The sequence below is a fragment of the Chlorocebus sabaeus genome, chromosome 1, assembly GCF_047675955.1.
Source record: "Chlorocebus sabaeus isolate Y175 chromosome 1, mChlSab1.0.hap1, whole genome shotgun sequence".
NCBI classification, from domain to species: Eukaryota; Metazoa; Chordata; class Mammalia; order Primates; family Cercopithecidae; genus Chlorocebus; species Chlorocebus sabaeus.
The window spans coordinates 110,630,319-110,641,594 of NC_132904.1; the positions used below are offsets into that span (position 1 = coordinate 110,630,319).

Sequence of the window (11,276 nt, forward strand, 5' to 3'; positions counted from 1 at the left end):
CACATGTAACTTAACATCAAGCTCTGTCCATTTTACTTCCTGACTTCCTCTGTAACCCATTTCTTCCCGTGTTTACCATCATCTGGTCCCAGCTACCCCTGTTTCCCTCCTGACTGGCCTCCCACTTCCACTCTTGCCCCTCCACTCAATTCTTCTCTGCCCTGCAGCCCAAGTGACCCTCTCAAAATGTAAATCTGATCATGTCACTCTCCTCTTTAGTGCTCCCTAGTGACTCTCCAGAGCTTTTGGAATGAAAAGCAAACTTCCTGTCATGGTCCACAAAGCCCTGCCTAGTCTGGCTCCTGCCAACCTGTTTCCCCACAATCCAGCTACGCTGGCACTCTCCTCCTGTGTTTCCTCCCTCCACGTGGCCTTTGCACTTGTGGTTTCCTCTTACTGGAATTTCCTCCTGCCCTCCCTGCTTGCTTTGGTCTGGTTAACTCCTACTTATTTATCCTCTATATCTCTGCTTGCCCGACTCCTTTTTGGAGGAGCTTTTCCTGATTCTCTAGGTCAAGGGGAGCTCCCAGCATCTCCCCATTAGTGCCACGCTCCTTTCCTTCCTTGCATTTGTCAGTTTTAATTTCCACTTCTGTGAGTGATCACTGGGTTAATGCTTTCTCCTGCCACCCACTCGTCTGCAATCTCCATCAGGTTAGAATCTGTTTCTCATTTGTTCATCCTTGTGGCCCCAGTGCCCAGCCTATTTCCTGTAACATAATAGAGGTTTAAAACATATTTGAAAAATACATGAATACCCACATTTTGCTTTTCAGACTCTTCCTCCTAGAATATCATTCACCTGATTCGCGTGTGGGGTGTGGTCTGCATCGAAGGTGCACCAATGATTATTCCTTGCCCGTACAATTCTCACAGTGACCTCCAAGCTTACTTAGCCTTGATTTCCTTGACCTGTTTTGATGGTTCTGTCTCAGGACAGCCTGCAGGAACTTCTGGGGATGGGGCTTTGGGGGTGCGAGAGCAATGAAAAACAGCTTGTCTGGGAGATTCTGATGCACTGCTGGCTTTGCCGAGAGAAGGCAGGAGGAACCGCCTCTAAATCTCAGGATAGTTCACCTGGAATGTGGGAAGACATTCTCAGAAAGGGTTCTTCCCGGGACTCTCCTCTTCATCCTTTCTTGCCTCCCTCCCTCCCTCCCCATACCCCTCGGGCTTTTATAGATGCATATTTACAGGGGACAGGGCTGCCTTTTTTTGCATATTGTTTCATGTGAAAGGGTAGATCTTTAGAACTAAAGAAATGGCCACGCCGCTGTTAGCTTTCTGCAAAACAGCATAGCACTTTCCTGGTGTGTGTTTATTACCCACCCCATGAGCTAAATGTGAGGCAAAGTGGTAATTGGCTGGGTCTCCGGTGAGTCCATTTCCCTGCGTTGCCCTGAAGTGTATGCAGGCTTTACACAGCTACCTTGGCAACTGACTTCCCCAATGTTTGCTGTGTGTCCAAGGACAAGCAGGGATCTACGACACTGGGTGTTTCTAGCAAATTTCCCTCTCAAATTGGCACATTCTCTGTGAGCTTTGGAGACTTCACAGTGTGGCTCACAGTTTGGGAACAATTTGCATCATCATCTGACTGGCAAGTTCTGGTTCTGTGGTAACTCAGTGTTTCAAATAGCTTAATACACAATAGGGCACAGAGGTTGGTTCTGCTTCTGATGTAATCAAACACACATTCCCACAATGTTCCCGTTATAGAGGATCATCCCGAAACACATCCCCCAAAACATTATGTTGTCACTACTCTACCTTTTGGTGTACACTTTATTATTATTCCTATGTGCAGATAGGTTACTTAAGTTTTTCTGTTCTAGATTAGTTTGCCTTTGAAATGCATGTTTCTCACACACTTCCACAGTGTTAAATCATTTTTTTTTTTTTGTTATTCTTAAAGTGTTCTACCAAATCATCCATGTTGTATCAAGGCTGGGAGGTAGCTTTGTAACTAGTTTCCCACCTTAGAATGACTAACTGTCTGCTTTGTCCAGGACTGCAAGGGGGACTTAGAATATGGGATTTTTCAGGGCTCAAACTAGAAAATCCAAGACAAATCAGGACAAAGTGGTCACCCTGCTACCATTTCTAGCCTTGATAAAGGATCAGGTAGACCCAACCAAGGATAATTTTTGTTCTCTATGTAGATACCAGTTTAGTGGTTGGTAGAAATTCCCTGAAATCAACACCTTGCTAAGCTTATCTCTCTCTCTCTTTTAATATAACAGTTTATTGAGATATAACTCACATACTGTACAATTAATGTACCCATTTAAATTGTGAAATTTAGTTTTTAGTATACTTTCAGAGTTATGCAATCTTCGTCACCATCAATTTTACAACATTTTCATAATTCTCAAAAGAAACCCTGTACCCGTTAGCAGCCACTCCCGTTTCTCTCCAAATCCCTCAGTTCCTGGCAACCACTGATCTGCTTTCAGTCTCTGTAGCTTTGCCTTTTCTGGACATTTCATATAAACGGAATCATACAATATGTGGCCTTTTGGTTCTGGCTTTTTTCATGTAACCTATGTCTTCAAGGTCCATCCATGTTATAGCATGTGTCAGAATTTCATTTCTTTTTGTTGCCAAAAAATATTCCATTGTATGTGTATATCACATTTTATTTACCTATTCAGAAGTTGACAGTTGCATTGTTCGCACCTTTTGGCTATTTATAAACAGTCATTACAAGTTTTTGTACGGATATATGTTTTCATTTCTCTTGGGTATATACCTAGACAGATTTCCTGGGTCATGTGGTGACTCTATATTTAACCTTTTAAGGAACTGCCAGACTGTTTTCCAAAGTAGCTGGACTATTTTACATTGTCAGCAACAGTGTATGTAGGTTCCAGTTTCTGCACATCCTTGCCAACACTTGATATTATCTGTCTTTTTTATTATAGCCATCACAGTGATGTGAAGTGATATCTCATGGTTTTGATTTGCATTTCTCTGATGACTGACAATGTTGAGCATGTTTTCATATGCTAATTGCTAAGCTTCTTAAATGGAAAATTATAGCAAGCATAAAGCCTGTTTGCAAAGAAGTGATTATATTCACTAGGATTAAGATTTTAAGTGAATATTTAAGATGCCCATGTCTACTGTCCACTCTCTCAAATCAAGTTTTATTTAAACCATTGACTTTTCCTCATGACTAGAAATGGTCCCAGTGAAAGTCTCCCTCACTTGCTGGAATGTGGGGCCATCTCTGCTGTCTGTCAAGCCTTGATGTCCAAGTGGCCGTCTTCTCCTGGAGTGTGCATCAGATGGTGGAGTGTGCGTTTCCAGAGCATGAGACTGGGTCTGCTCCACAATGCTTTGCTGGTTAACTCCTTCCAAGAGCTCAATACCTGGGGGTCTCTCCTATTCTTAGTGCTCTGGGGCCTGGGCCCTTAACACACTCAGTGTTTCTTCCCCTTTTGTCACTTATCTGATCTTCTGCTACTTCTTTCTCCTTTGTCCACCCCTGCTCTCCAGTTTCTCTTGTGCACTCTGTTTATTGAATTTTGATCATTTGTTTGTTCCTTTCTTCCTCCTGTAACAAATTCAAGCAGGATACAAGCCACTCTGTCCCATCTCCTGCCCTTGCCTTCTCTTCTTTCATTCTTTTATTAACTGATTTTTCTCTCGAGAATCACCACTGGGCCAGGTGTGGTGGTGGCTCATACCTGTAATTCCAACAGTTTGAGAGGCTGAGGCGGCGGAAGGATCACTTGAGGCCAGAAGTTCAAGACCAGCCTGGGCAACATAGGGAGAGCCTGTCTCTATAAAACAATAAACTAGCCTAGAGTGGTGTTGCATGACTGTAATCCAGTGCTTTGGGAGACTGAGGTGAGAGGATCCCTTGCGCCCCGGAGTCTGAGGTTGCAGTGAGCTATGATGGTGCCACTGCGCTCCATCCTGTGCAACAGAACAAGACCCTGTCTCTAGAAACAAAACAAAAAACCCAAAACATGCCATTGATTTGGCAGAAAAGGAGAGGGTTCCTGCCTAGGCTACCAAAAAGATGATCTCTGTCAGAAAACATACTATCTGCAATATTTTTGGGGATCTAAGAATGGGAAATGTAGCTTTCTTCTCTCTAGGAGTGCCCTGTTCACAGCTGTGGGATAATGATCAATAGTTCCTAAAAAGGTCTATGGATGATCTCACCACTCTTATTGATCAGCAACTACTGCAAAGATAATGTTACAGCATTTGAAACCCTTTGTTATTGATACTTGTTCTGTATGGGTCAAGTAGCCACTACCTTACAGTTTGGAAGATGGGACAAGTATAATAATAATTACAAATAAATACTAATAAATGAGCCAGTATAGTATAAGTGAGTGCTATGCTAAGCAGGGAAGGAGGAATCATTTCATGGAGGGAAGTCCATGGTAGTGGCAGGCTGCTAGGTATTATTATTTTCACGTACTATTCACTTTATAAAAAGATTTCACATGGCTCAGGGTGTATGGTCTCATTCAAATGCCAAAATGGCCCCTCGGTTCTTCTTTCTCTCCTTTTCCAATAGAGGAGGCCCTAAGGATACACATCTGGGACAATACAGCCATTTTTAGCCTTGACCCAAGAGATCTGGGTTTCCCATGACTGGAGTGGAAAACAATGTTTGTGGGTTTGTGTTTTTCAGAGTCAAGGGTCCAGAGAAGGAGGAGAAGTTGAGGCAGGTGGTGAAGCAGGTGCTGAAGTGTGACGTGACTCAGAGCCAGCCGCTGGGGGCTGTCCCCTTACCCCTGGCTGACTGCCTGCTTAGCACGCTGTGTCTGGATGCCGCCTGCCCAGACCTCCCCACCTACCGTAGGGCACTCAGGAACCTTGGCAGCCTACTGAAGCCAGGGGGCTTCCTGGTGATCATGGACGCACTGAAGAGCAGCTACTACATGATTGGCGAGCAGAAGTTCTCCAGCCTCCCCCTGGGCCGGGAGGCTGTAGAGGCTGCTGTGAAAGAGGCTGGCTACACGATCGAATGGTTTGAGGTGATCTCACAAAGTTATTCTTCCACCATGGCCAACAATGAAGGACTTTTCTCCCTGGTGGGGAGGAAGCTGAGCAGATCCCTGTGATGCCTGTGACCTCAATTAAAGCAATTCCTTTGACCTGTCCAGTTGACTTCAGTACTTGGTTCTAACTGCCAAGTCATGTGCTGAGTAGAGGCTCAGTGGTTGGGGCCTGCTGGTTCATTTAGGACAGGACGGAGAGGTCAGTCTACAAACAATCCACTGACCACTTGGTGCTGCACACAAATGTTGGTGCTGTGGGACCCAAAGATGAGCAATTGGTATTCCAGTCTTCATTGCCTGTGTTTACAAAAGAAGACCTCGCTTCCCTAAACATCTAGTTATAGGGGCTCAAGCCCATACCTGCCTACAGAGAAGTGTCTGCAGTTATTCACTGTTAGTTTCCTAGGGGGCGCTGCTGTCTCCTTCTTTCCCAAGAATGGGCTTCTCCTGTTCTTCAACTCTTGCCTTCTTCCTGGAGAGTCTACCAAACGCTGGCCTCTGCCGTTGTTCAGGCTGCCCTGTGGGTATAGCTGTTTGCTAGACTCCACTCTGGCCTCAGGGGCCAGAGACTAGCTGTCCAGCATTTCTGTTCATCCCAGCAATCCAAAAAATTTTTTGAGCTACAAAGATCACTCTGTTTTCAAATTCAGACTCTGCCACTTACTAGCTGCTTCTCATTAGGCAAGTTACATAACCTTGCAGTGCCTCAGTTTCCTCACCTATAAATATAAAATGAGATTAAAATAGTCTTTTCGTTAAGAGAATTAAAGTGAATTGTGGCCAGGCACGGTGGCTCATGCCTGTAATCCCAGCACTTTGGGTGAGGCAGACAGATTGCTTTGAGCTCAGGAGTTTGAGACCAACCTGGGGAACATGCAAAACCCTGCCTGTGCTAAAAATACAAAAAAATTAGCTGGGTGTGGTGGCACATGCCTGTGGTCCCAGCTATTCAGGAGGCTGAGGTGGGAGGATGGCTTAAGCCCGGGAGGCGGAGGTTGCAATGAGCTAAGATCGCACCACTGTGTTCCAGACAGAGTGAGATGCTGTCTCAAAAAATAAAATAATAAATAAATAATAAATAAAATGAAGTGAATTGTTACATGTAAAGGACCTAGAATATTGCATGCTGCTTGATAAACATTCAGTAAATGTTAGTTATAATCATTATCATTATATGCATCATCATCAATATTAGTTGCCAAAGCAGCTGAGAAAAGATGGCTTATTCTCCAAGCAGGAGGGAGGATTCCTGTTCTGGGCTGCAGGCACTGGACTCTTTACTGGCATTGCCTTTGAGAGAGGCTGTGATAAAACTCGGTTTCTATACCACATGCCGCCAATTCCTTTTTGATTTAAGAAATCTCTACCAAACATTTAGCACTCTCCAAGCATCTTTCTTTCATGCACCAGGCACAAGAATGAAAATGAAATCCCAGTGTCAGCTGACTCAACAGCCCTCATCTTCATAGTCCCAGAAACACCCTAAGTGTTTCCAGGTCCTTCCAAGGGCAGTAGTGTACCTGCACCAGCAGTCCCCCCCCAGAATCCCCCCTGTTGAGGCTCTCCTGCTCAGGCTGTAATGCTGGGGGCCCTGAGCCCAGCCTGAGGATGCTGGAAAGGGGCCAATATGCCCTCTTTTGAGAAAGATACTGCCCGTGCCTAACACTCTGCTTTAGATGCCTCAGAGCCGTACTGGTTTCCTCCCAGAGTGGTAAGAAACACTTTCCCTTTATTCCAGGGATTGGTAAACTTTTCCTGTCAAGGCCCAGATAGTAAATATTTCTGGCTTTGTGGGTTATACAGTCTTAATTGCAACTACTCAACTCTGCAGTTGTAGCAGAAGCAGCTATGGACGGTACGTAAACAAATGTGCAGGTTTCTGTTCCAATAAAACTTTATTTGTAAAAACGGATGGACAGATTAGGTCCAAGGGTTGTAGTTTGTAGACTCCTGATCTAGACCCTTAAGTAGCCTTGTTTGTGCCTGAAGTTTACAGGTGATCCCCAACTTATTTACTTTTATTTTATTTTTTTGAGATGGAGTCTCTCTCTGGAGCCCAGGTTGGAGTACAGTGGTGTGATCTTGGCTCACCACAACCTCCACATTCCAGGTTCAAGCAATTCTCCTGCCTCAGCCTCCTGAGTAGCTGGGGTTACAGGCATGTGCCATCGTGCCAAGCTAATTTTTATATTTTGTATTTTAGCCACATTGGCCAGGCTGACCTCAAACTCCTGACCTCAAGTGATCTGCCCACCTCAGCCTCCCAAAGCGCTGGGATTACAGGAGTGAGCCACCCTACCCGAACCCCAACTTATGTTTGACTTACAACGTTTGGCCTTTATGATGGTGCAAATGTTAACATGCATTCAGTAGCAATTGTGCTTCACATTTTGAATTTTGATCTTTTTATTGTTACAAAATTGCTTTGTGTTTGATGCTGTTGTCCAGTTTTCAGCTAATGAAAGTGTTCTGAGCATATTTAAGGTAGGCGAGGCTAAACTATGATGTTCGATACATGAGGTGCATTACATTTATTTTGGACTTGTGATATTCTCAACTTATGATGGGTTATTGGGATGTTACCTCATCGTCAGCCGAGGACCATCTGTATACATTTTCTCATGAACAGTCTGGTCAGTTTCTACTTATGGGAGCTCAAGGCAAGTCCAAGGGGCTGGATGGAAAATAGGCAGAACATGGTTTCCTCTCTGCTCCATCCCTGCTGTAGCACTCTTTCTTGCTCAGTCTCTCAATCAAAACTCCTCCTTCCAAATGGCATGAACCCGGGAGGCGGAGCTTGCAGTGAGCCAAGATCGCTCCACTGCGCTCTAGCCTGGGCCTGGGCAATACAGTGAGACTCCGTCTCAAAAAAAAAAAAAAAAAGAAAGAAATTCCTCCTTCCTCCCCCAGTTCGAAGCATTCAATAGATACAAACAAAAAATCAGAAAACAAAGGCGATAGGGGATGGCAGATGAAGTGTTACCTACACTAATATTTCTCAGACTGCAAGTTGCATTCATCAATGTATCATAAAATCAATTTGGTGCACCAAATCCATATTTTAAAAACTAATAGAGAATAAAGTAGAAAACAGAATCTCTGATATTAGCACTGCATGTGGCATATTATTTGGGGAAATTTTGTTTCCATTTTACAAATATCTATTTTCACACATGTGCATATTTGTTACTGGATCATGATATAACATGCATTTGTTACTCTAGGTTGTGATTCTTAAAACGTTTAAAAGCCACTGGGCTGTTCTCTGGGCTCTGGGACTCCTCTCTGATAACCAACATTTTTCTTTCCCACAGAGATGAAAGCCATAGCCCCTGTTCTTAAAGAACTGCAAGTCATGGGGAGAAATCGACATGCAGACAGTTAAGACACGCAAACAGTTAAGACACAGCGAGACAAGGGCTCTGAGATGCGTAAGCACAGGGTGCTAAGGGGGAGGATGGCAAGAAAGGTGGCATTTGCTCTGGGCCTTGCAGACTGAATAGGGGTGTGTTAGGCAACCGAGAGGAAAAGGGCAGTCTAGGGAACAACGTGTACAAAGACATGAAATGATTCCTCCTCCTGATAGCAGCCTCCTCACAGGTTTGTTCTCCAACTGAAGCCAGGACCTAAGTAAATATTTGGCTTCTGGTTTTTCATTTGCTTTCCTTGAAATCAAACAGACCGACCAAGTCATGAGCAAACAAGGACTAGGGTCATTCTGGTCCTAACTTGTAAATCTCTTTGACTGCTGACCCAGCTCCGGTTTTGTAAGGTCCCACTTTCTGGGGAAATGTTCAACAGTCCCACTTTAAGCAAACCTTTGTGACGCAGGTAGCTGCAAGTCTCTGTAACATCCTGGGGAAAGAGTGGGGAGAAGAAAGCTATTAAAAAGATGGTTAACCCATTTGGTGTCACGCAGCTCAGTCTTCGTGATTCCCATCATCTGGGTGTCAAAAGTAATAAAAGATGTCCATGGTACGACTTAGTAGGCTGAGCTTTAAAAGCTGTAACTGCCCCCTCTGATTTTAGTCTCAGTCAACTCGGAGAATACAAGGTGACCAATAAAGCTTACGGAGGCTCAGAGAACATGGAACAAGCACAGGACTAAGGGAGAGAAAACATGTGTGAATCTCAGTTTGACCACTTGATTGTCATTAAGAGCATCATTCCAGCTTTCTCAGGCTTGGGGCCCCTCTGGAAAACAGGGATAATAATCATTTCTCAGGACTGCATTAAGATCAAGTGAGGTGCCTGTGAAGACATTTTGTAACCCGTTAAGTGACAAATATTAGATAACTCTGATAGTATTAACCCATTCTAGGACAGCCATTAAGCCACATGTTGCGGCATTCATGAACAGTTCCTTACTGAGAAAATAAATCATTCTACCAAAAAGACATACGCACCCATATGTTCATCACAGCACTACTCACAGTAGCAAGACATGGAATCCAGTAGGCGCCTATCAATGGTGGATTGGATAAAGGAAATGTGGCACATTTACACCATGGAATACTATATGGCCATAAAAAATGAAATCATTTCCTTTGCACCAACATGGATGCAGCTGGAGGTCATTCTCCTCAGTGTAGTAGCTAGAAACAGCCAAATACTGCGTGTTCTCATGTATAAGTGTAAGCTAAACATGGGGTCCCCATGGATCAAAGGTGGGAACAATAGACACTGGCGACTACAAAAGGGGGGACGAGGGAGAGGGGCATAGTTGAAAAACTACCTATTGGGTACTGTGTTCACTACCTGGGTGACGGGTTCAATCACACCCCAAACGTCAGCATCACACGATCTATCCATGTAACAAACCTGCACACATACCCCCAAATCTAAAATCAAAATTGAAAGTAAGAAAATCTTAACACTGAAAAAACTTTCTTAATGAACTGAGTATGGCCTTCAAAACCTGTCTTGCATATGCTTTCTATGCCAATCAGCACCACAGACACCTTGAATCCAAAGCCTTCTTCATAGTTGCTGATTCATTCAGAAGATGTTTCTTGCATCCCTATTATGTGCTAGGCATTGGGCCTGAGCTGAGGATCCTACACTGAAGGTGACGCAGTCTCTGGCCTCGTGGGACTTATATCCCAGCAAGGAAGGCCAGAAAGAAATGCACTCTGACACAGCCTGAGCAGAAGTGCTAGATTTTTTCTGTGGTACTTGAGTCAGCCAGTCAGGACTTTTTGCCCACCCAAATGAGACAAACCAGGCCTTTCTTACAGCTGTACCTTCTCATGCATAGATCAGCTTCACTCAAAACAATCTTGAGCTAGGATTATGTGTTTAAGGGAGATTATCACAAAGAAAAACACCGTTGCGAGTGAAGTCACTGAAGCTTTCTGTTTCATGTCTTCCAATGAAAGCAGGGATTTAAACTTTCTGAGTCTAGCCCTCTCGTCTTCCTTGCTGGCCAGTTTCACACTGAAAGGAGATGCTTTCCTCGGCCTTTCAAACGCTTTCCTTGGCCCTCTGATTGCCAGCAGAGGGTGCACATGGCTCTTGTTGAAGCCCTTCATTCCTGAATTTGACCATTTATACACGAAGGAATTTAAATTGAGTTAAACCTTCCCAAACAAGAAGCTTCTCCGCAGTGTCTCCCTTTTCACACGCTACTTATGAGGCTGCTAGGAAAAAGGTAAGAGGAATTCAGCATATTTTTCTTTAACAAAAAATATGGATAATTATTTTTATGGATACACACATTTAAAAATTTCCCTTTTAGGTCTATACACAAAATGCAAATTTTAATAAACTGTAGAGAGGCTCTTGGCCAGATTAGCATGAGAAATGATAACTATTAGATTATGCAGTTGACTCACCATCACCTTCTACTTGCTGTTTATTCAAAGAAGAGAAAGAAGGTTTCTGTGCTTTTTCAAACCCCAGTCTTTTAATGTTTAGAAAATGAAGAAGTCTTTCTATGACTGTAGTTGCCGGCCAAGCCACTATGCTTATCACTTTAATTTGTACTTTAATAGTGTCTGATGAATTCGGGGGAAGGGTTGGGGTTGAATTTCAAACTCTCAACAAATAATTTTGAGTTATTGGACTTCAGTATTGAAAGCTAGAAGTAGTTTCTTTCCTGGTAGGTCTCTCTTCGTTTCAGAGAAAAGCTTTTGAATGTTTAAACGGAAGAGGAGTTAAAGAATTGTAAACACCAGTTAGACTGCTCTTTAAAAAGATCGGTAATCGCAACCAGGCGCAGTGGCTCACCCATGTAATCCCAACACTTTG

The 11,276-nt window shown here is 43.7% G+C and overlaps 1 protein-coding gene across 2 annotated transcripts in view; it reads left to right on the forward strand.

Moving 5' to 3' along the window:
- Positions 1-5,129, forward strand: part of NNMT (nicotinamide N-methyltransferase) — a 54,167-nt gene extending 49,038 nt beyond the window's left edge. For both annotated transcript variants that reach the window (XM_008020943.3, XM_073021197.1), the window contains exon 5: positions 4,658-5,129. In XM_008020943.3, the coding sequence (XP_008019134.2) occupies positions 4,658-5,090 (433 nt within the window). In that variant the 3' untranslated portion in view covers positions 5,091-5,129. The remainder of the gene's footprint in view (positions 1-4,657) is intronic.
- The last annotated feature ends 6,147 nt before the right edge of the window (positions 5,130-11,276 follow it).